General features: G+C 37.2%; 1 protein-coding gene across 1 annotated transcript in view; it reads right to left on the minus strand.

Moving 5' to 3' along the window:
• Positions 1-527: 527 nt before the first annotated feature.
• unc5da (unc-5 netrin receptor Da) overlaps positions 528-26,544 on the minus strand; it is a 259,004-nt gene continuing 232,987 nt past the window's right edge. The window contains exons 10-17 of the mRNA XM_053479213.1: positions 21,579-21,905; positions 21,327-21,411; positions 16,075-16,237; positions 14,228-14,449; positions 10,983-11,135; positions 7,964-8,128; positions 6,471-6,649; positions 528-1,947 (exon numbers count right to left, since the gene is read on the minus strand). Coding sequence (XP_053335188.1) covers positions 1,551-1,947; positions 6,471-6,649; positions 7,964-8,128; positions 10,983-11,135; positions 14,228-14,449; positions 16,075-16,237; positions 21,327-21,411; positions 21,579-21,905 — 1,691 coding nt within the window. The 3' untranslated portion in view covers positions 528-1,550. The remainder of the gene's footprint in view (positions 1,948-6,470; positions 6,650-7,963; positions 8,129-10,982; positions 11,136-14,227; positions 14,450-16,074; positions 16,238-21,326; positions 21,412-21,578; positions 21,906-26,544) is intronic.

The raw sequence follows: 26,544 nt of genomic DNA on the forward strand, positions 1-26,544 counted from the left end.
CTTATATAAAATGGGCAAAAATATATAACATAAATAAAATAAATCTAACAATGGGATAGTAAATATAGTTATTAAAATTTTTTAAAAACTATTTATAAAAAAAAATTATATAATGATGTTAATGTTTTTATTTAATTATTTAAAATTAATTTTTTTTGGAATTAATCAACAATTCTACATAATTTTCTATATATATTATTTTAAATGTTATAATTACGTTTTTATTATTCCTTTAATTTAGTTAAAATAGTTTTATAGCTCTATATAATATTAGTTTTATTCTTATTTTTTGTTCCTTATTCTTAAGTGTAAAGTAATCAACAACAAAGATTTTGCCGCCCCATAGTGGGCTATGGTGGTACTGCAGTTTGGAAAATAAATATATATATATATATTTTTTTTTTACTGTAAATTAAAAGGTAAAATTACTATCGATATTATTTAACAAATATTATTTATTCAATAAAATTATTTTATAATATTTTTATTATTTACTTGACAAAAAATATAATTCTTATTTATGACAGGAATATTTTATATGGTTTGGTTATGCTACTAGCTGTGTTGAAAGTAAATTCTTCGTGCGAGATAAAACTTCTATTTCGTGAATGACTCATATGTTTAAGTAGCTTCTTCTCGAATAATTATGAAGCCAAAATCATGTACTTAAAAGCTACATTTAACATGTGTTTCCTCCTTTCATGTGGTTATCTACCCTAATCTGTGTACTAATTTGCTTCAGATATTAAGAGAGCGGGGTATTCAGACATAACACTGATCCGGAACAAATACCCTTCGCACCAAAGTCACATCTTTACACCAATGACATACAGTATTACAGATCACCGGGGACCTGGCAATCAGGGAAGTCTGACCATTTACCAGTCGTAAAGCGACATAAAGCTTTTTACTCATATTACAGCCATTAAAAAAATCTTTTTTTTAGATATCTTTGCACAATCCCTTTAAAAATAGCACATAGCGCTATTTTCCATCCCTCCATCCTACTCCATAAATAACCTGTACTCAAGAGCATTTCCATCTTCAAACATCATAGCAGGTTAAATATACCTGTTGCTACACAGGAATGCATGTGAGTGCTCAGTTTTCTTGTCTAATCTGTTCATCTCCCAGTCTACTCAATCTTCTTTTCTGTTTCTTTCTCATTGGTGAATGAAAGAAAGATCCAAACAAGATGATTTCAAACGAAAGACAAAATCTCACAAAATTTTTAGATATTAAAATGCCACTAGAAGGCATCAGAAATGGATGTGAAAGGGGGCAGGAGTTAAAAAGTTTCATCCCACCGCTTGGGTCATCAACAAATCCAGTCCTGATTCGACGAGTCATTACTTCAGGCTCATGTATCGTTCAGACCTCGGAATCCATTGTGAAAAGTTAATTGCAACATTTCCATGTCTCCGTCACCACCTTAACCTTGATTTCCACAAAACCTGCTCCAATTCATCAGAGGGAGGAGCTGCTCCTAGTCTCCACCTGTTTTCCTCAGTAGACTTTGCTCTTGGTTGCGTATTTTCCCCTAAGCTTTCCTAGGTGTGGTCTGAATCTAAATCATTGTTATACAGACCAATAGTGGGGTCAGCGGTTGGAGTTTTTCCTGTATTGTGCCTTGACTGGTCCAAGATAAGAATATCATCCACTTTTTCTGACTTTTCTAGCATGCTAGTGATTGTAGATGAGTTCTTCGAGTAATTGAAGGTGAGGGAATTCCCGGAGTGTTTGGGTTTGTCCATGTTACCTATAATACCCTGCTGTTTGGGCTGGTCCTTATAACATATAATGCCAGACTGTTTGACCTGGACACGTCCAATTTCCTCCAAGGCACTGGCCAGAGAGTCCAGATCTCCACGTTCCTGATGTTGAACTTCCCACAAGCACAGGATCGCCGCCGAAGGACTTGACTGCTGTGCAAAGTAACCCAGATTTCTGTAGAGTAAAAATTATTTATAAGAAAACAACGCGCATTAAGTAAGTGTATGCATAAAGAAAAAGCTGTTCACTGATAAACAAATTAATTATCATATTTATTAGTGCATTGTATGTCTGAAGGCAGACTTCAGCGTTCAGCAGTGCAAAATAATATGACGATGAGATGCCAGGAACAAAACTCATGAGACAGTGAATGAATTATGGCAGGCAGCTGTCCAAAGGTTCAGGGTGGACATTAATAATCATGGCTCTTGCATAAAGAAGAAGAAAGGTCGACACCTGTGCACTTGGGCTTTTTCCCTTTCTCAGGTTCACCATAATCTGCAAGGTTAGGGTCATTCAATCTGCAAGTTATTTGCACAGGGTTTATGCAGGATGCCCTTCCTTCTGCAACCCAACTTTTTTTCCAGGCTTGTGACTGGCACTGAGGATGACCTGCATCTCCAGTGTAATGGGCATAATACAGTTAAGGTTTAAGGGTTTCTGACCAGCAATCCAGAGCCTCAACTGCCTGAGACATCATTACCCAATGTTAAAACATAATGAGGAACCATATTAATGAATTGATGTGCAATACAAACCTTTGAATATAATGGAAACTGAAACACTAAAACGAGCTCCGAGGTCGATCACGACCTTGTCATTATCCTGTTTCACTGGAAACATACCCCAAGTATTGCCATCCTGACCTTCAAAAGAAGGAGGTCAGGCCACAAGCACTCCTTTACACTATACACACACCATAGATACAATGAAGACAAAGTATACCCTGTCCACATTAGGGTTTTCAGAAGTGTTCCATGTAATGTTGTTATTTTGAATTAATAAGTGCTAGACATTGCAATTTAAATGTGGAGCCTAATTTTAGCTATCGTGTATGTTATTTCAAATTCTCCTTCTATAACATTAGGGCTCTGGGATTTTAAATGTCAACTTAATGTTAACATTAGCCCCTGATTGTTCCATTTTCTTTATGCTAATAATAGCAAGGCTAATACTGTCATAACCATTACTTTATGTGTGTGTGTGGGGGGGGGGGCGTGGTGGTGCTGATGACCTGGTTTGCATCCTTGTCCTCCCTACTTCTGAAAATACTCCCTTGTACCAAGTGAAGTCAGAGACACTGAATCTAAATGGAAAGTGTTCAACTTTTCAACCATAAATGGGTATAAAGCTTTGATGGACAACAGTTGTAAAAAGCAGCCTTCTGAATAATGCTCAGTTGATTCAGATGAAAGGTATAGGAGATGAAGAATGTTGCTTCATTTGCAGAAGCAAAAGCTTAGACGTGGAAGGAGTTCTAAGAAGTAAAAAAAAAAAAAACATGGACTCAAGGATGCTAAAGGATAAAAGGAGTACTGAGGAACGACATACGTGAGAACACATGCTCTCCAGTTAGGAATCAGTCAGTACATTTAAATGATGTTGTGTTAGTCTGACTGATTGTGTTAATACAAATGAAATGGGACTTTTGGACTTATTGACAGTTCGGCTTCAGGGAACGAGTTCTCTAAGTACAATGCCGCGAATATCGAAAAAGACGATGAGCATGAACTTTGTCAAGTTGCGGACCTGCCTTGAGGATCTCTCATTGTGAAGGCTGTTGCTTTGTCTCAGGGATGTACCCATACACCCAAGTTTTATCACCATGCACAATTTGCCAAATGGTTTCGACATTTTTTGGGGTTGAGCTTGTTGAAGGTCTTCCTGATCTCCCGTTGTCTTTCAGTGTTGTTCTTGCACTCTTGAAGCGCATGTGCCACTCAGAAAACCTCAAACAACTCATTGTAGTATCACAATAAACTGGCTGAATCATGTCAAACATCTCCGTAGCGGATTTTCCCAGTTTCACACAGAATTTTACATTCGCTCTTAAAATATGAAATAGCAGTGCTTAGAATAGCACACATGGTCTGAATAGCACCAGTTGCACAGTTACACAGGATAATGTCAAACTGACTTATTAAGGTGGGTGCTCCCTGTGACTGTGCATGCAACCTTGTGCAGCCATCTATTGCCCTTATCAAAACATTTTTAAACCATCCTGTACCTCAATCAGACACAGAAATCAGTCTAGATGCTCTGCACCTGCTCAACAGTTTCTTTGACCAAGGAGTCGACCAAAATGCATAACAGCAGATGAAGCTAATAACAATACGGTGCTGTCCTCTGCCGTCCCTATAACCACAAGCGATAGCGTACATCTCATTTATACAAAATTTATACAAAAATGAGAACAGAACTGTAAAGCTGTTAATGTTTTTACTGCTCAACAACCTGTTACTTGTTTTGTTCTGTGATGTAATAGGTCAACCAGGAATGCAATACTAACAAGCTGAAAAGGAGCCTATTATCACCTATCATAGCAGAGTCAGACAAACCTCGGTCAATAAGTCGATTCTCCTACCATGCTTGTAAAATGGGACAAGGACAGTAGTCCAATTAAATTGCCTAGTCGAGCTATAACCATAGCTCAATTTAACTATGCGTGGAAACATCCTGAGTGACAAAAATGTAGAATTCCAAATGTAAAGTCCATCTCTGCAGCTAAGGTTACTATTATTGATGGTTAATAAGAGTGCAGAGGTGGATGAGATCAGCCATAGACTTAATTAACTGGTCTATGTTGGGGCTGGATGGTTGTGCAACATGCCTCTTTAATTGCAAACTCTGAGTTAGTGCTTGTGTCATGAGGGTGGAGTGGAAGTACAACAATCCAGCCTACATACTGTACATATGTGTTATGCATCAGGACAAGGTTTTAAAATTGTGTGCCTTGACATATGTTGTATGAGGAACTGCAGGAGCACAGTGTCGACACTCCGTGCAGATGAGTCTCTAGATGAATGTGGTGCCAGCAATTCTTGGCATCAAGATGACACTGAGTCTAAAAATCCCTCAAGGGTTCTTTTTTACTCCTGTTTATGGGTTTACACTTCAGATATCCATTTAAGGTGGTTTCTGCTGAGTGTGAAGTCAGCACCTTCAACCTTCATCTGAGGCCAAGGTCCTCTACTTGAAAAGTATGAGATGCTCCTTTTAGGTAAGGTGCTCCTGTTGGAACAGTCCAAGTACCTTATCCACGAGTGTGCAATAAAGAGTGTGAGACTGACAAACTGATCGGCTCAGAAGCAGCAGCGAGGCTACAGCCACTGTACTGATCTGGGGAGGTGCAACAGAAGCTCAGTTTCCATATAAAGCCTTCTAGTAGGCAGACATTACATATCATGTGTGGTCTTGAGTTATTGGAAGCGAGCAAAAGAATACAGTCATGAGAACTGGCAGCATACAGTAAAAGAGGATCTGTTGCAGGGTTGCCATGCTCGCGTTCTGTTATTACAGACTGGTAAGTAACCAGTATTTAATCAGTAAGGAAATAATAAATTGTTATTTTTGGCTGCTCCTTTTAGGGGTCGCCACCGCAGGTTTAATTTGCACATTATGAATTTGGCACAGGTTAGCGAATACCACCAAGAGCCTTCCTGATGCAACCTTCCCATTTTTATTTAGGATTAAAAGCAGTGCTAATGGCGCCTGGAATTCCCAGTGGCTAGGAATGGGGCTGGCAAGTAGGCTTTCACTTAGCCACCAATTCCCCTTATTGAAAAAATAAAAAATAATAATAATAAAATAATTACTAATACTAAAATAAACACATGTACTGTAAAATAATCTACCAGCTAACATTTCTATAAAAACTCAATTCCTTATTACTGAGAATTATCCAAGACAAGATCAAGTCAAGCTGCATCAAATAAAATGTTGTCATGCACATCTCTCTCCAGCAGAAGACACTGCTGCACTATTCCCAGCATTTACAGTGTCTCTCGGGGTAAATCACCTCACACACATCCTGGAAAGCTAATTGCTGAAATCCGCTTAACAAGGAAGCATGTCTCATTACACACCGCCTGCAGAGCTGGACGGGTGGAAAATCCTGCAAAATCCTCCAATCTTTACAGCATGCATGTGAATGTGTGTGTGCGTTTTTTTCTTTTTTTTCCTTTTTTTTTCTTTTTTTTAAAAAAGGGGCAGACTGTCCCTCTAAAACCGTTTTGATCTGACAGCCTGTATTGACTTAAAACTTACAGTGCATAGAAAATAGAAAAATCTTCGGGTAAACTGGAGACAGTTTTTCCTTTTAAACTAGACTTTTGGATTTATGTGCACTGTCAGCAAGATGAACAAATTAACAGTGGGTGCAGTTATTTCTTTTCCTTTTATGCACTACTTGATATGGATTTTTGATTTATATCTAAAAAATACACAATGTGAGCTGTTGGCAGATAAAGCAATAATTCAAAAAAAGAACTCAATATTTTTCCAAATGAACAAAGACAGTCAAAAAGTTAAACAATATGGAAACAATCTATGAGCAAAAGAACATGTGTACCTTAAAGAAGACAGGACTCATTAAAAGCGGGAATGTATACCATGAGTGATGGATTTTCTAATAAATTAAGTCATGGGAAGTGTGTGTGTATGTGAGTGTGTGTACTGTATGTGTGTGTCTGGCCCACCTGTTTATGTGCAGTTTCTGGGCTAGAAGCTGCCAGTCTTTGCCTTTGGCATTGGCAGTGTCGAAGGTGGCACAGATCCTTTGCCGTATGGAGAGCGGGATTTTAAAAGCTTTGTCCCCCATCTGAGAGGAAAGAGTAGAATCTGGCTGAGAGAAAAATGGCACCATGTCCTTTTGGCTCTGGAAAACAAAAATTGACAAAGGACAGAATACATTACAAGAAAAATAATACTGAAAGTGTTTAAATACACATAAATACAAAATGAATACAAACTACATGAGAATAAAATATTAGACAACCATGTTAAAACACGAACATTATGCTTAATATGGTGTAGGTTCCCTTTCTGCTCTGGCTTCTTGGGGCACGACTCCACAAGATAATAAATAATTTTTCATTTCATAAATGCAGTTTTTTGGTTTTTGAGATGTCTCGTGGTAAATATCCCTCTCTATTTTAAATTTCATGCACTTGAGGCACAAATTCTGACTTTTTACAGTTATCTCTATTTGATGCTCTTTCATATAACATTTGCTCTATGGTACACTTTTGTGCTGGTAGAAGGCACTGGTACCTGGCAGCATAAGTTTGTGATCTCTGATTTATTTATTTATTTAGATGTATGTTTATATAGGCTAACTGTATCTTATGGGTTGAATATCTTACCTTCTGTTTAATACAGAATGGCGTTGTAACTTTCGTGGAAGAGGTACTGCATACAGTATATGCATACGTGAGAGTGCAGACAGCAAATTTCCCAGTATTAAATTAACACTGTGTGTTAAATTACACCCCAGAGTGTTTATATAGATTCATGTGGACTTATGAGAACTCTAAAAGTGTTAATTAAAGACTGAGAATTTATGAGTTTATGTATCCGGGTGTTGCACGAGAAAGTACCTGTGACAACTGGCACATTAGAAGATGCAAGATTTTGAGCACGCTTCCCAAAAAGACAAGCACCCTCCTAGCGCCAGCGAAATCTCTGGAGCAAAACCTGTCTAAGTTCTCCAAATTTAGAGTCAATTACACACTTTCATGTGTCACATTCGAATTGTTAAATTGATCTGCATATTATGCTTCAGAATAATAAATTTTATTCAGTAGTGTGTAGCTTAATGCCTTTAACCCTGACATATACTGTAGTTTATACAATCTAACCGTTTTTTTTTGTAACTAACTCAAAATCGTAAATTTATAATTGAGTTTTTCGACTTTGAGTTAAATTGGATACTATGTAATACTTCATCAAAATCATTAAGTTATAATACATTTTATGAGTTACTTCACTACTTTAATTAAAATTAATGCAATGATAATTAGTTATATATGAAGTTTGAATACCAAGTGCCACCATTAAACACACGCGGTTTTACTCCTGTTTATGCCGCTATACTGTATACCGTATATTTTCATGTTTGATAACTGCGTAGAAATATTTGCTTGCCAATCTCTTGTTTGTGCTTTCCTGTGTGTCTGTGTATGCTGTGCACCTCGGACACGGCGGTGCAGATCTGCAGGATCTGCTCATGACCTTTGACCTGCCGCACACTGATCTTACACGAGAGCTGATTGGCTGCCGGGTTGTGGCACTGCAGAGAGAAGGCACAATGCAAAGGAGATGCAGTACTGCACCAGACCCGAGTGAAAGAGAACTCCTGCAGAAAGAGAGAGAGAGAGAGAAATTAAAGACCATTTTATAGAGCTCATCTACGACACATGTAGGTTTACAGTTACTATTTCTGCCATATGGAAATTGACTGACTGACCACTGATCAGATATTTCCAGAATGTCATCAGTATGGTATAGTGTGTGTGTTTGTGAGACACTGGTCCAATTGGAGAACGTGGTGGAGCTGTGCCACTGAAAAGGACCATGCTTTATGATCCAGGCTATGGATGTTCTTTCTGAGGCTTAAAGTCATTAATGAAATATAATATACAAACATCGTGCGTGGGAAAGATATGCTACCTTGCATCCTTTGCAAGGTACATTTGAATAGTTTTACAGTAAAATATGATAAACACCATTTTCAGGCTTTTATTCATTTTATTAAATTAATTTCCTCTGGCACGCAAGGCTGTCTATAACACAACTTTTAATAAGAAAAACGCTGCATATTCTTTTTTTGGAACTGTTAAACTTGCATCTTTTGGGCAAACCACAACAAAAGGTAGCCACAAAAAGCCAGTTGCATTGCTTCTTTCTGTCAGCTTGCAAAGTGGAACTATCAGCTTTGCAGAACAGCAGCATTCAGGAGTGAACTAAATGCATTCAATCAATTTTGGAGATGCTGAAGCCAAGAAAAAGGATGTTTACACTGTGTTACTAGCATTGCTCTGACTCCAGCTTTAAACTACAAGTATGCATTGCTTAACTTTCATGATACGTTCTGTAAAAAATAGAACATTATGCCATTTTGGATGTTTTGAGAACACCATGTTACAGTGTATATTTAACAAAGCTATGTAGGATACTGTAGTGTAACCTGTTTCACTTCCAAATTGGCACTTCTCTTTTTGTCTTTTACTATCACTAGCACAGGATGGTCAATTTGCAACACATGATGCACTTACAGTAGGCAAAGATAAAAAGCTACAACACTCAGGAAAATAAAGGGGCTTTGTGATCCACTGTTGCATTTGGTATGTCTGGTTGGAATTTGATTTGACATTATGTGACCATGGGTGTATATGCAAGCAGATATACATTTGTAATCATATATAAATAAATATGCAATGCACTCATAGATGTTATACAGCACATACATGTACTATCATAGGATCATCCACTACTGAAGTTAACCTGAATCTGGTAGAGGAGGAGGCTGAGGATGCTGAAAATAAAACGGTTTTATTTTTTCTGTTTCTCATGAACACTTTTATCATTGTTTCAATTTGATGCTAATGACTCATTACAAAAAAAAAAAAAAACACAATAAAAGCATTAACTGTTCTATTATTATACAAAATCTCAACCAACATAATTTACTTAAATTACTACAATTACTTATTGACTTAATTTGCCACAAATAAAAGGTTTATCTTTTCGGTTAAAACCATGGAAGGTAGAGTTATAGCTCTTTGAAAAATGATGTATAATTTTTCCATTTGCACTTATTAACACTGTGATGACTTATAGGCAGAGGTGTGAGGTAACTGAGTACATGTTCTGTACTACTTAAGGTTAGTATTTCACATATCTGTACTTTACTTGAATAGTTTTATTAGAGGATACTTATTTCTTTTACTTCACTCAAAAAGTACAGCAGATATCTGTTCTTATACTTAACTACTGTTCTGCATAATGTTGTGTTACCTAATCACATCGGTGTGTAATATTTAAAGCGGAAATTTCACCACCTACTGACTAATATGCATAACTGTATGACTTGGTTTTCCTTCGAGACATGCCTGATAACCAAACAGGTGTTTGAAATCTGAAGCGGAGCTCCCATAGATGCTATGCAGTGCAATAGATTTAAAAGAACGAATGACTTAGACTAGAAGACTCATGAGAAGAACCGCTCAATTGTTTTTGTTGTTTTTTGTGTAATGCACTGCATAGCGGCTATGAGAGTCACGTGACAAAGGGACGAACGATTCGGACTAGAAAATATGAGAGGTCAGCTGCTCATTCTGTTTATCATAATATGTGCTTAACTGCATGGTTCTATTTTCATTACTGGTACTAAAGCCAATGTATGTAGACATGTGGGGGTTTGTTTATTGAAAATGTAACATTTTATTTTATTTCTGATCAAAAGAACGAAATGAACAAAATGACTCAAAAAACGATTGATTTACTTTGATGAACAAGATTTAAAGAACCGAGTCACTAAAATGATGTACTGTATGGGGCTATGGTTCTACTGTGAGTGTATAAAGTTACTAGCATGTGTGCTTTGTGTAGTGAGGTAGTGAGGTGAAGGTTGGGGTTAGATTTAGGTGTGAGCATAGCATTAATTAGCTGTACTAATAATTATCCTAGTGAAAGGTTCTTACAAGAATAGAATCAATCAACACTTCTGTTTCCCTCTTCCTATTACATGTTCTCTCAAGTAATTTCCTTTCTTGATGACTTTTTTCTCTTTTAAATTTCTCCCCTCCACTGCTCCCACCACAAATATTCAACCAGCTGTGCATAAAGAAACCTGAAATGTTACTGTATTAAAAACATGTTTTTATTGGTTGTTATAGTGTTAAAATATAAATAAAAGGAGAAAAAAAAGTGTTCCAGACTCATACTAGATATATTATAACGCATATTTCATTTTCGGTGCACAAGAAAATTGCGACGCAAAAGGTGTTTATTCATTCCCAGTGTATGTTTCATATTGTGCTTCTATGACTTCTTGCATTATTATCTTTGCATATTAAATAATGTATAAAAAAAAAGGTCCCGCTAGCATCATGTAGTACCTGAAGCTCATAAATATTTGCAAGAAAATCTGCATATTAATGCTGTACACACTCCACAGTGTAATAAATATGCATAGATTAAGGTGGGACCTGGCAGGTGGCGAAGGGTTTGATGCTCCAAATGAAGTGAGGTGAAACATCCTGGATGGAGATCTGCAGGTTAGAGGAACTTCTACTGAAGAACAGAGTGCAAGGCTCTCCCAGGAGACGACCACACTGAGCACGCTCCAACCACAACACCTCCTACACACAGGAGAAAAGCGAGAGAGAGCGAGCGAACTTAAGGTTAATTGGAATTGAAAGAAGTGTATATGTAGGAAAGGGGAAGAGTGAGCGGGCGAGTGAGTGTGTGAGAAGGGGGAGGGTGGGGAGAAGGAAAGAAAGTAACAAGGAAATACAGGTTGATTTGGGGAATAGGTAAGACTAAGGGCTGATATGTACTGTATACGATCGGGGCAGCGTGATGCAGCTGAAAAATGTGCTCGCAATGCTTCTGAAATCCATGTTCAATTTTCCATAGTTGTGTCTCATCATGCAAACTGCACCTTGGAGTGCCTACAGTACATTTTACCTCTCTGGGAAGCGGTGAAAAGTCATGCCGTAGAGCCCTCAGGCTTAAACATAAAATGTATTTTAGTAATGTGCATGATCCGAACAAATGACAATGTGAATGTGAATAAATTAAGTTTTTCCTAAATAACGAATGTTAAACTGAATATGTCTGATGTGCCTTGTGACTGCTAACTGGTTTTGATAAAAAAAATTAAATGGATTTGTAAAGGACAAGTTAAGTCTTTTGAAAATGTGTTAAATATATTTTAATTAAACCTAAAAATTGGCCTGGTCTCGAGCCTTTTCAAAATCATGTCCTTGGAAAAACGATAGCAGCATACCTTCGACTCCTTCAATAAAGTCAAACCTGTAGCCTTCAGAGAGGCACACATTAAACAGGATACGGGGTACAGCAAATTCCACAGCGTTTTGGTCCGTAAAAAAAAGTGGTACCTTTTAATATCACATGCTGTTAGCTCATTATACGCTGGTTATTAAGGCTGCTTTCACACAAGACATGATGGCTCCCACATGATTGATCCCAAGTGCAGAATATAAAGATTGACTTCCAAAGACACCTCAGAACAACAGGTTGAAAAGATATTGCAACAAGGCCATGGGAGAGGGGTGTATTTAAGGGCATTATCTAATGAGAAATTAGTGAAGTGAGTGTAGACGTGGCACCTGAGCTGAAATTCAGGCTACGGGATCTCTGATGGCAGGAGAGCTGTTATAGTTTGCAGGTGTGACAGAAGAGAGAACACAGGTGAGAAAGCATAGGGAAGTGTGATGAAAGAAGAGAGAGGGAGGAAAACTGACTTGTTCATTTTTTTACTGTTTATACAGTAATTACTTTATTACTTCTGTATAAAGTGGTACTGTATAATGTACCTTGTTTTCACAAGGTCTTTCTGTTCAATGTTACCATAAGTATATTTACAACCATTTCATAATCCCAAATGCTTTTATTTTCAATTAGATTAAGTTCATGCAAAGAGGTAATATTTTCACTCTTGAACCCTCTTCTTCAAGACTTCTGCAATTCGCCCTGGGATGCTGTCAATCAACTTCTGGGCCACATCCTGACTGCTGGCAGCCTATTTTTGCATAATTGAAATTTGTGGGTTTTGTTTGTCCACCTGCCTTTTGAAGATTGACGACAAGTTCTCAATGGGGTAAAGGTCTGGGGAGTTTCCTGGCCACTCAAAATTTCTCAATTTGCTTTTGTTCCCCAAGCCACTTATTTATCATGGCAAGGAGCTCCATCATGCTGGAAACAGTTTGTTCAAAGGTTGCTCTCTGAGGATGTTTTTTGTCCCATTCTTCGTTCATTCAAAATTGTGTGTGAGCCCACTCCATTGGTTGAGAAGCAACCACACACATGAATGGTCTCAGGATGCTTTACTGTTGGCACGACACAGAACTGTTTTCTTCTCCGGACCAGCCTTACCTTTTCTTTTCCAGGTGCTCCAAACAATCGGAAAGGGAAAGACGAAAATGACTTTTCCCAAAGAAATGTCATCAAAGAAAATAACTTTACCCCAGTCCCTAGCAATCCAATCCCTATACCTTTGTGCAGAATATAAGTCTATCCCTGATGTTCTTCCTGAAGAGAAGTGGCTTCTTTGAAGCCCTTCTTGAAATGGATGAAGGTGAGCGCTATCATCAGTCCTGTGTCATGCCAACAGTAGCATCCTGTTGTGCGTCAGACTATGTGAAAATTAATATTTGTGTCATTCTCCAAAATTTTGGCCACAGCTGTATAACAGGTATTGGAACATGAAAGTCGAGTCTTCCTGAAGAGACTTTCAGTGTAACAAGAGGTATAAGGCATAACCAGCAGCATATCATTGTATTGAAAGGGTGCTACCGAAATAACTTAAACTAAATGGCAAACAAGCTTAGCAGGTGGTTTGTTAAATAAATGAATGTATTTGTAATAAATAAAAGATGTGTAAAAAAAAAACATATTTTTGGCGTCATGATGTACGAGGGGTTTTCAAGTCAAACAGGGATTTGTGATAAATTTTTAATTTTTTGTGCAGGATAATGCACAACCTCATCCTCATCCTGCCCAATGCACCACATTAAACTCTTTCGGGAGTGATTGTTACATCAATGATACAGTCCTGACCTCGCTCCAAGCCATTTACACATTTTTTGGGCCAGTAAAGGAGTTCCTGGGAGACCAGTGTTTCAGATGTAAAGTATACAGTCTGATCGTGGAAAGATTTTCTACCTTGATGGTTTTTAAGCACTAGTAAAAGACTGGGAGAAGTGCAACAGTGTAGCAGGGGATATAGAGAAATAAAGGTAGTTTTTACTCTCATAACTGTGTTCGGTTATTCTGCACAATAAAAAGTCCCGGTTTGACTTGACCACACCACTTGTCTATACCCATGCCAAAATAAGTAATAAATAATAAACTGCCCGTGCTCCCCACTACTTCAAAGAGCTGCAGTATACAACAAGTCACAAGTAGAACAAACATACTGCTCAAGATCAACTATTCTTGTCTCGTTCTTTTGTGGATGTGATGGGTATGCTGGTCCAAGTATACCAGACTTTTTTGTTCAGCTGTGATGAAATTTTATCAATGCCTTGAGTTTGATTTAACGTAAATTATTAATAGTTTTGCTGAGTGTTAGGCACAGCTTTCTGAGCTTTCAGCAATTTCTGAGTGTTCAGTTTAGATTTCAGTTTCAGTTTGCAAGTGTCGTTTTTTTGGGGGGGGGTTTCTTGATTGCTTGACAATTGAATGTGTTTGGGTTTTTGCATGTTACCTGGAAGGCATGCGGTGTGTCGTCCGTGCAGTAAACGCGGAGTGTGTATACGTCGCATTCTAAGGTTCCAAACACCGCAATACGAAGTCTTTTCACAGCAGACTCACTGACCGGCATTCCAACCAGAGCATAACGACCTGGCTGATCCACAAGCACAAAGCAGCACTGTGACTCCAGCACACAGTAACATGAAGAGCTCTCTTCTTTCATCCACATCACATCCTGCCAAAACGAATATACAAACATGTTCACAGATTAATGCTTTCATTTTTTAAGAACAATCAGTACATCCAGGAGGTCCAGGAGTCTGAGCATTCAGTGCGCAAGGCAGGGCAAACCTTGCATAGGGTGGCAAATCATGGCCGGGTACATACACACACACAATCAAACACTACTGGCAGTTTGGAAAGACACCAATCAGCCCATAGTCGTGAGACTGTAGGAAGCAACCAGAGGAAACCCATAAAACTTAAAGAACAGACACAGAACACAGACTGGAGGTGAGATTCAAACCCTCTAACCCTTGTTGTGAGGCAACAGTGGTAGGAGGTAAGCCACTGTTAAACTAAGCTCTCTGATGAATTCATATGTTTCAAATATGTTTTATTTATTTTATACTGTAGCAATTTACAAGTGTGACCGATATGTTTAGAATATTTGCAAAACAATTAAGTTCCTGTTCTCTCTTACACTATAGCAACTATACGCATTTATTCCATCATGATACAATTTTTTAGCTCTTAAAATTAATAAGACAGAAAAAAAACAACCAAACAAACTATTGACATACTAGTCATAATGTACGGGGGCCCTTAAATGCAAAACATAAGATTTCAAGAACACAACCTCATTTCATTTAACACACACCATTTCTCTAAACACAGAAACATTTTACCTTTTTCATAATTTTAAAATGTGGTTGTCTTTGTTCACTGTACTAAAGACATTCCTACAGTGCGTTCTCCTTCATTGTCCTTTCTCCTAGTTTCAATTATTTATTTTTTTAAACCTTTTTTCTTATTTGTTTACTTTAGCCTTTGATCATTTCCACAACACGAGTCTCTTTGAATGACTTGTTGCTATAGAAACAATGCGATAAATCACATTAAAGCATAAAAACACTTCAATTACTTTAATTAACACCTCTGTACATAGAGGTCATTACAGAAACATGGAGTTATTATAGTAGCAGGTACAAAATGCCAAAGTGTTACTAAGTGTATTAATTAATATGGAACATATTTAATAGAAAAACAGCACAGCCTAATGTAAAATAGGGTAGATTTTTAACTAGTCTCAATGAGATTATGATAATATAAGTATATGCTAGATGAATAAAATAGAAATAGAAATGTTGCCTGTAAACAGGGACAGTGGATTAAAAGATTGACACATACTGTAATTCCATAACTGCTTAAAATATTTTTTTTGTTTGCCTATATTTTTACGGAAAAGATGTGATCCTTAAAACTGGTCAGATCAAATCAAACCACACATCAGTTTAATCCGAATAAAATATGTTTTCTTAGTCCCTTTACATATTTGTTTACGAAGAAAAACTCTACTGTTAACAAATAAGCAGGTTAATCAAATCATAAAAAAAATCACAATATTTTATTGCAGAAATTAAATTGTGTCCTTTAGGCAAAAATAATTCTACTTCCATCAAATTATTTTCAAACTTGCACCATTATCTTGGAAAACAATAATTGAAGTCTGGTGACATGAACTTTACTCACGTGTAAATCACAGTCTTATTTAATCATGTAACTGAAGTTAGAAAAAACAAGTAAAACCATTTGTCGCAATAATAATATTGGTAATAATAATAATAATAATTCTCTAACCTCCCAGTTGTCTCCATGTGTTTGTCTCTTCAGTCTTACACTCCAGTCCTCTGAGATATCTGCACAGTGTGATATTGTCATGGCAACAGGACATGATAAGATGACACCTGGAGGACCAAATGAGACCTCCGGACCCAAAAGAACCTCATCATCAGAAAGGGCACTGAAAACAAAAAGTATAAGAAACAAAGACTATAACTTAATATAATATTTAGTCCTCAAAAGGTACAAACCCACTCTATCATTCCAGATTCCAGATTACTAAGCCAATGCTTTGTGCCCAATGGACTACGCACTCTTTATTTGACTATGACTTTTGTAAGGTAGTGACGTCAAATCAAGCATTAATATTTTTACCATAATAATAATAATAATATTATTAATATACAAAATGTTGCATAAAAAAAAACCCTCCATAGAAACAAATGCCAGTGTGCACCCAAAACAGTGTGCACTTCCAGCTTATGAAAAAAGAAAAATCACAGCAGCTTCTAGAGTAAGCAAGATAAATTATTTTTCTCTGAGATATTTTTAATTTAACCTCAGGCTTGTAATATCCTTGCATACCTTGTTTGTTTTTTTGTTTGTTTTATGTTTTTAGAATTTGTGAGCTGAATGCTAACAAGTATAAATCAAATTTCCGTTTGGGTTTAATAAAGCACTCATCTGTCCATTCGTCCCTCTATCCATCTGAGCAGGCTACAGGAGAAACTCTGTTCTCCCATGATATTATACCCAACTTGATATTAAAATAATGAAATGGTGCATAATAAACCTGTGGTTTCTGTAGTTTCACAGAAAAAGAATCCTTCACTAAAATTATTAAAAAGGTGAAATTCAGACAGGATTACATTTGAGGCTACTCCATCATTTTCCCCTTAATTCTGCAGTGATCTGATACAGTAATTGTATTTCCATCCAGATAGACATCTCTGTGATTTTGGATCTACCATAACATTATAACCACTGCCAGGTAACAGTAAGAAGGCTAGCTGCCTTATTTATTTGCTGGGCTCTTTCCACTCAGCAAGGTAATAAGCAAAAGGGGAAATCCGAGTGAAAAAGAAAGGGCACAAGTGATCTGGAATGAAAGTAAGTCGAAACCATTCAATAACATTTAAGTGCCTTAAAAAAGACAAAAATGCCCATCAATACTTACAGGGCCATTGAACAAACATGCTAAATTTGATGAACAAACAGAAGCTTTTTTTCTCAGAAGTGAGAGTAATGCAACAATGTTTAATTGTAAATGCCAAAAGTTTTGGCAGTTTGCCGGGCTGGAGCATTTAGGTACGTGTAGCACAATGCAAAGAGGGAAAGACATAAGCAGTGGTTTACAAGAATACAAGAAGTAATTGCTGCTATACATCAATATTTTAAAAGCATTTCCAAACAGTTTTAAGCTTAGAGAAAGATTATTCGTAAGTGGAAAGCACTCAAGACAGTTGCCAATCTTCCTAAGAGTAGATGTCCCAGCACATTCACCGCAAGGTCAGACTGTGCAATGTTCAGAGAAAATAAAAAGAAACAAGACCTACATCTCAGACCCTACAGGCCTCACTGAGCATGTTAAATGTTAAAAGTCCATGACAGCACACTTAGAAGAAGACCAAACAAGTACAGTTTGTTTGTGAGGGTTGCCAGGAGAAATTTGTTGGCTTTAACGCCTAGTACCATGGAAAACCAAACAGTATTTCAGTAGAAACACATGATAACCACTGTCAAGCGCAGCAGTGGAGGGGTCATGATTTGGGCATATTTTGCAGCCACAGGACCTGGGCACCATGCAGTCATTGAGTTGACTATGAACTTCTCTGTATAACAGAGTATTCTAGAGGCAACTGCAAGGGCATCAGTCTGACAGCTAATGCTTGGGCGCAATTGGGTTATGCAACCGGACAATGATCTGAAGCATGCCAGTTAAATCTACATCAGAGTGGCGGAAAAATAAAAGAATCAAGGCTTTGGACCTAGTCAAAGTCCAGATATGAAGTGTTGTGGAAGCAGTAAGGGGGTACTTAATATGGCCTACATTGTTTTTTTTATTTTATTTCTGTTGTTAAATAAATAATAGCACAGTGAAAAAAATGTATATGGTGTTGATCGTCTGGAGTTTTATTTGCCTAATACTAAGACCTGCTACAATTAGATAATTTTATTATGTTTTCACGATCAAAAACATAGAATTAAAAGTTATTAACATTAAAAATACTAACTTTTGAACATGACTGTATTAGCTAGATATTATAAGATTATGCATGTTTACCAACAGAAAATATTCTGCTTCTTTTTAAAGAATTTCTATATAGCGAAGACTGGAACAAAGGCAGCCGTAATAATTTACTTAGCTTAATTACTCTGCTTAAAGGTCAACACATTTGCAAGTCGATATATACACAGTTTGTGTGTGTGTGTGTGTGTGTGTGTGTGTGTGGTCCTTGTGCTTATCCGAGAAAGAAATGTTTATTAACTATGGTGGTGTGAAGAATGGATTGCAACAATGCTAAAGGTCAGTTATAGCGTATTTTAATGATAGTAAATGAAACTATTTCAATAATGCAATTAGTATTAGTGCTGTTGGAGATCATAAAAACTGATTTGTTCTGCTTTTGACTCCTTACTAATTATTGAACATATTAATTTGGTGGCTTAAAGGACTATGCTAAGTGATTCAGTGCTACACTTGACAATTAAAAAAATAATAATTTATAGGTAAGTATGCATGGACACAGCAGGAATAAACGAAAAGTCACTACATTAAACTACTAATGGATACTGTGTAATTACTTAATTATAATATTTTTTTCTTTTATTTTTTTATTACAAATAAAATAATAATTAGAGTCTTATTTTCTATTGCACTGTTTAAAGAGGGCAACAATTAATGAGGGGAGTTCATGTCAAACCAGGACTTCTGATTGCTCACAATACAATGTGTTGTGTCACGGTGTACATATCCCTGTGTTTCACTAGTGCTTGGTAGCAACGTAGAAAGTCTTCGCTATATATGTTGGTAAAAAGGTATCCATTATTCAATTTTTAATGATCAGGCATTCCACTCCCTCATTCCTTTCACAGGAATTACTGCTGTGGGCTCAGAGCCTCTTTGGCTGGGATTGTCATCATGGACGAACAGCCATCTTTAAAATATTTGCACTATTCAAATGTTTTATTGTGGCTAAGAGTTTCATCACAGTACTGTACTTGAAGTCTTCTGTAAAACATTTTTATGCCCTCGCTCATTACGAGACTTGAATATACTGTTTTTACAGAAAAAAAACATGCGCTTAAGTATATCCCAGTCAACCATAACATAAAATTATGCTATCAAATCATGACTGTCCGATCAAGGAATAGACTGGATAGGTCACCCCTTCCAGGCAATGGTACTACCTAATGGTAGTGAAAACTTGCCAGACTTAAACAATGTTGATGGTGTTCAAGATGCGGACTTGACTTGATTCCTGAGATCTCATTCCAGTCGAGTCTCTGACAAACCAGTCCAATCCATGGAGGCTGAATCTAGCAAACATACAGGACAGCTGCCCTTCTAAAGTCTTGCGGAGCTGTATTGATCGCACAAGGGGGGCCAACACAAGTTTGGGCAGGTGGTTTTAATGTTATGGCTGATCTGTGTAACGTTTAATATAATCATGTAATGTAGATGACAGGCGATAATTTTACATCTAAACTCTAGCATTTACTCTCTCTCTCTCTCTCTCTCTCTCTGTGACCGTGCATGCAATATCTAACTGATTATTGCATATGAACAGTGTTAATTATGATAATGAATGCAAATATGCAAATTGATTATATAATTACTACACAAACATGCAGGCAAAACAATCGAGTCTCAAGAGTACTGCATACCATCTGCTGCTTTTACACTTTCCAAGTCCCTTTTATTCTATTTCTCTCTCATCCCCCCCCACCCACAAATTCTCTCCCTCACCTCTTATTTCCTCGTTCCTCTCTTTCTCTATACTCTTTTTGCTTTTATACAGACATGTTCCTCCCTGAATGAGGTGCCCATCATTCACAATCCTGCAGCTTTAGCTGATACAATTTTGAATGACGGCTGTGTTGAATGGTTACAGTTTGATCGACACGTGGCCGGCTGGATCTGTTAGGGTGTCTATCTGAGCTTAGTAGATTTTAAGTCTTGATGCATCAAAAAGATTTATGAATGTGCTTTGAATAATGAAAAAAAAATCGACTGAAACAAGTCATGGAACAGTAGAGCATTAGGTAGTACTGCTGCCTCACTGCTTCAGGGACGGGAGTTCGATCCTAAGCTTGGGTTACTCTCTGTGTATTACATGATGTTTCTGTGGGTCGTTTTTATATTGGCATGCATTTATGCCAATATAACCCACTAGGTGTTAGAGAGAGTGTTCCTGGGATTGGCAATGGACTCAATAGACCCTGTCACATTAAATCAGGTATTAAGTTGCATTTTGGGTGATTTAAGTTCGCAGATTTAAAGTGTATTTTCAGATTCCAGATTCTTCAGATTCAGAGCTTAGTCCTTCTCTACATATGCTCTACTTAAGGCAACACACTTTTGCAAATGATGGCTGAGCTAGTGGATACCGTCTTTAAAGAAGCTTCCTTATTGGAAAAGTTCTACCATCATAATCACCTCACCATGGTCAAATGTCTGCCACAAAGTGGTTTCTTCAAGTGATGGAGGAGGAAGAAGTCACTGGGTGTGAGGTAGGGGGAGTAGGGGGGATGAGGTAGCATTTTGTAGCCCAAGTTGCCCGAAAGTTTCACCATTTCATAAGCTGAATAAGTTGGCGCGTTGTCATGTAGAAGGTGCTCTGCAATTTTTTCAGCCAGGTGCGCCACTTGGGTTTTGACCCTCTAGCAGCACCGTGCGGAACTATACAACAGGTGTTTTAAACAAGAGCAAATGTTCATGAACATCGTCATTTCCAGAGACATAATTTGGGCAAATGTTTTCCATTTTTTTATACGATAATAAGAATTTTATGATTTGTATTTCCTTGCATTTGTATTGTATATCCTTGCATGTTTTCCCCATGTGTGTGGATTTCCTCCATATTTCCCTTACCTACCTACCTATCAGACTTGATTGCTGTAGATCCCTGAATGAGTTTAGCCCCTAAACACATGCACTAATAAGCAGATGCTAGCATAATGGGATTTATACAATTAAACAGTAGTTACATTTTTTGTGTGCGTGTGTGTTTGCGCGTGTGTGTGTGTGTACATGTGTGCGTGCCTACCAGGCGATTTCCTGATTGATGCTCATGTACATTTCCCAGCTTGTGTCCTCTGAAATCGCCCCGTGAGGAATCAGCAAACTCACACCTGCAAACCCATTTACACACACACAAACACACACACACACATACACACACACACACACACACACACATTAATTGCACCAGTATACACACTTTTCTTTGATGCCTTATATTCATACACACACACACACACGCACACACACACACACACACACACACATACACACACACCTGTGTGTGGCAGCACAAGCCGTCCTCCATTGTGCCCAAAGTGCCCACTGGTCTTGAGTATAGGCATGCTATTGGGTACAGCTATTGGAAAATCTGCCTTCATGCTTTTTCCCACAATCGTACCATCATGGGCAAATGCAAGGTGTGGAGCTGTTGAGTGTGGGGCCGTTCCTTCTGTCATACCCAGGGACATCATGAGGGAACTGTGAACTTTGACCTTGACGTCAGGTAGTGGGTGGAAAATGAGCTCTTTATCCACAGAGTCAGGAAAACACATGGGGCTTGAATATGACACGGAGCGACCTGGATTCATCAGTAACGGGTTACCTGGAGAGGAGAGGTATTGCGAGATAGAAAAGGGGAATCAGAGACACATTTCTATATTACTACTACTACTATGGCTACCACCAACAAATGCAATAATTTAAAGGAAATATTCACATGAAAATCCACACTAATTTCACATTTCCAGAAGTCTTTAAATAATGAATAAAAGACTCATAAAATTGAGTTGCTGTGGTGTAAATCACCTACACTGTGTCTTCAATTAGAGCCCATTAGAAGGTAATATAGATTAAACCAAAGAGCCTGATCCTGCAGGCTAAGGAAAATGCCTATTAAAATAATAGCTACTGTACACCTGCTCTAGAGTCATACTTTGTATTTGCATATGCCATAAATTCGTTATTTTACTTTTCTGCAAACATTTTAATGAAACAATATTGTGATCATAGTGCCATGTGCGAAGCCAACATTTATGAGCGTTTTTATAATGCTTTATACAGGAGCACACGTAAGCATCTACAAACTTAGATACTTAGATATTTCCCATAGGAAATAATGTAAATGCAGATAATACATTTTAGCCATTTAAAAAATATTACCAATGTTACCAATTCATTTGCATATAAAAACATAAAAAATTGTTGAATAATAATAATAATAATAATAAGTTTTCATATACGGTGCAATCGGATGTACTCGCAAAGTCAGGCACCACTGTACTTGGATTGCAATCCACCAATAAATAAAAAAAAGAAGAGACACAGCAATTATGATGTTGTTCCACTGTAGAAGAGCATGTAAAATCCCAAGATCCCAAGGCCATACAACAGAGTCGCCCTTCACGCTATGTCTGATAACATTGATATTTTGCAAATGATTTCAAGCACCACTTCTCAGTCCACTTCTTTGTTTTAATACAGTTAGCCTTTATACCTGATGCAAACAGTACCTAAGCAAGTGGTCATAAACGGTACTCAATAACAATGTTTTGAGCTATGGTATAACATTCATACTAAGCAATTTAACTAGACTTTGGGGTCAGAAATACTCATACGCGTTGGTCCTTGATGTGAAACCTGAATATGATGTTTGAGAGTAAAGGTTTGGTGTAGAAATGACATTTTATTATAGACAGCACATTAAGAAGCAAATAGAAATAAATTCATATTTATGAAAATATTTCAGTCGGTTTCTGCAACAATATCATATAGAAAATAACTGCACAACCATTCAGGGATAGGTCTGATAAGGAGAAAAATATCCAGGGAGCGTCAGTTTTCTGGGCGAAAATGCTTTGCTGATGTCAGAGGTCAGAGGAGAGTGGCCAGACTGGTTTGAGCTGATAGAAAGGCAACAGTAACCCAAATAATATCTTGTTACCTGGGTATTGTTGCTGACCAGGTCGATCCCTTTATGTCCACCAGGATAACGAACCATGTCACAGTGCTAAACTGAACATACAGTAACAATGTGTTCAAATGAGACTCAAATGACCACCATGGTCACCAGATCTCTGAGCACATTTGCAATGTCATGTAAATGACAAATTCGCATCGCAGATGTGCCGCTGACTAATCTGCAACAACTGCGTGATAATATCACGTCAATATGGACCAAAAAAAGGGGGTCTAGTCTGGTACTACTGTAGCAAGGAATACTGTATCTAATAAAGTGGCCAGTGAGTGTATGTACTGTCGAGATAACATAAACTAACCTGTCATGCGGATGTTTTCCTATTATTCATTGGTGCTATAATTCAAGACACCACTGTTTAAAAAAATATAAAATTAATAAATATTAACTGGTGATGAATTGCTGTGGTATAAAAGGTATAAAACATTTATCACCCCCTGTGGTGCTATATACAGTACGTGGGTTTATATACAGTACACACTGCTTCGATTTAACTGAGGAACTTACTGTATGTAACTGCTAACTGGTCTTGGTTTTAGATGCTTCATGTCGCTTTAACATTAATGTGTACAGACAAAACATTTGAGTCTGAAAAGAAAACAATTGAGACACATTTATCACAGTAAAAAAAAAAAAGGCATTTTGTTAACCTGACTCCATCTTTCTTTGAAAAGCATGAGCGATTTCTAGATGCCTGCATTAATATTTCTGCCTAAGAATTCAGGACACTGCGTTTCTCCAGCTCATTTTTTGATAGATTGCCTTTTTGGATGACCAGGTTAAAACATAGCAGCCAGGAGAAAAAAATGTGTTCTTGTAAGCTCTGTGGAACACTTTGTCGAGACGCTGTCACAAGTTTTTTTGGTTTCCGTGTATGATGGATTCCTTCTTTGGAACACTTCTTTGGACCTCATGTTGAGAATTCTCATGAACAACTAACATCAAATACAAGTTTAACACTTGGAAGAACTAAGTGTTATCTTCTCCCTTTGATCTTCTTAATTAGTCCATGACATATTGAGGAAACAGGACCCTGATTTCTTCATTCAGTTGTCCGATTACTTTTGAAGGAAGGGGAAAAAGGGATGTAGTGCTGAAATGGTTATTGTAACATTTTTGCTAATTCCCTTAATTTTAAAGTGAAAAGTCTAAACTTCAGTCACATCACATCCTTAATCACATCATAAATTATGGTGGTTTCCTGAAACAAAATGACAAAAATTGTGTCACTATTGCCTCGAATTTTGTTTAAATGTGATGTGGAATAAGTGATATGTGTTAATAGTATAATGTGGACAGGAGCTTAAAATATTGATATCTGGGAGGCTCTTTAAAAACAGCAAAAAAAAAAAAAAAGCAGTTCATCAGGTGAACTGGAAGCAAGCATAGAAACAATACAATACCTTATGGTGGTAAAAGTTTTAAGCTAGAATTCTGCACATCATGAGTTGAGTAAGTGTGAGTGATATCTCGGTTCTGCAGAACAGTGTCTGACTGCTTCATTGCACTAGTGTTTAGTCTGCCAGGCAAGGAAACTTTAAAAGGGGGAAAAGCAATCATGCAACTGGAGATAAGGCTTCTTTAGGAATACAATATAGATCTACTTCCGTTTACTCCAGTATGTGTCGATCCTCGAACATAAACAGTTCATTTCAAAGCCTTGGCATCTTTTTTTTTTTTATTCTTTGCAATTTTCCGTTATTCTTCTGCCAGATTGTTTATGATCTGTATGAGGTGGATAAAATGAGCTGTGCTGGGAAGATTCAATTCTATATTCCCTCAATAACAATCCCTGAAGAAATGTTCCGGTACTACAGCAACAATATCACAGAAATCATCCCCAAGCTACACATTCGCAGCCAGGCACTTCAGCACCAGGAATCTGGGCACAGCACACCGAGAGGCATGTTTATTGTGTGTGTGTGTGTGTGTGTGTGTGTGTAAGAGAGAAAGGGAGAGAGACTCGGCGTCAGCCTCAGAGCCATCTGCGAGAGTTGATTATCTTATGAACTTATATGGTTCTCCTTGTTTTGTAGGTCTGATGCACACCAGTGGTTGACACACTTTTTTCAGGTCTCTTTTTGTTGTTATAGTTTAGTTATTTCTCCCTACGCTGTAATAAATTCTGTGCTTCTATGCAATTATACTGTTTCCAAAAATATTTACAAAAACAATTTGGTAAAAAAACAGTAATTGAAAAAAGAATTCATAAGAGCTTGTGCATTTGTCCACATTCAAAGACAAAAAGATTTATCCTAATAGATATCCCTGTTAATCAGCTTCAAATCATATAATTAGCAGAGTTATTAAAAATTCTATATACAAATTATGCTGTCAAGTTTAAACAGCTAATTTATTGCAATTATATACACAAACATTTTTAAATTAATCACTGTAACATGAAAGAAAGCAATCCAAAACAAATCTATAAATCTGCACAAATAAATCTAGCTGTTTAATTAAGAAGCATATACTGACACTCTATAACAGAGTTAGCGTGCGTATATGGAAGCTGACGTGCTACAATAACTGCATTGCGTTCTGCTATTTCATGTTTACTTGTCATTTTGTATTTTTAGCTATGTCATCAGACCAACCCTCTTCATCATCTCCATTAACGACATGCCAGAAGTGGTCTCAAGTATGATTCATCTTTCCGCAGATGTCGCCAAGTTATTCAACAGAGGTGACTCAGATGATGATTGCACGAAGCTCCAAAAGGATTGGAAAAGAAATTAGAGCACTGGCCTTTAAAGTGGCAATTAAATTTTAATGCAAAAAAGTGTATGGTGATGCATATTGGCAAAACTAACCTCGAGTTTATATACAGATTGTTACATGTAGCTGACTGTTTGATGAAATATATCTTAGCATACAGCATCTGACACTAGTTTTATTCTTTTATAATTTGATCTTTCTTTCATCTTGCATTACGAATTTTATTATATAAATTCAATAGTGTGGAATTTTATTGCACACTTAAAAATTGTCATCTGTTGAATTTTGAAATAAACAAAAAGTTGTATGTGTTACAGTGAGGGTTACGGAACGAAGGTGTGAAATCACGTTTATTAAGCAGATTTCAACAGCACAACGCGTGTACAAAATCATTTGTTGAATTTTGAGATGAAGTAATGATTTTTTTCAAGGTCGATTTTTTTATGACATAAGGGCGTTCGCAGAATTCTCTCTTTCCATGGGCCGATTGTGAGGAAACTATAGTGAATGTTACCCCAAGCTCGGATCTGTGAAAACCCTATTAAAATTC

This window comes from Clarias gariepinus, chromosome 19 (genome assembly GCF_024256425.1).
Source record: "Clarias gariepinus isolate MV-2021 ecotype Netherlands chromosome 19, CGAR_prim_01v2, whole genome shotgun sequence".
Lineage (NCBI taxonomy): Eukaryota > Metazoa > Chordata > Actinopteri > Siluriformes > Clariidae > Clarias > Clarias gariepinus.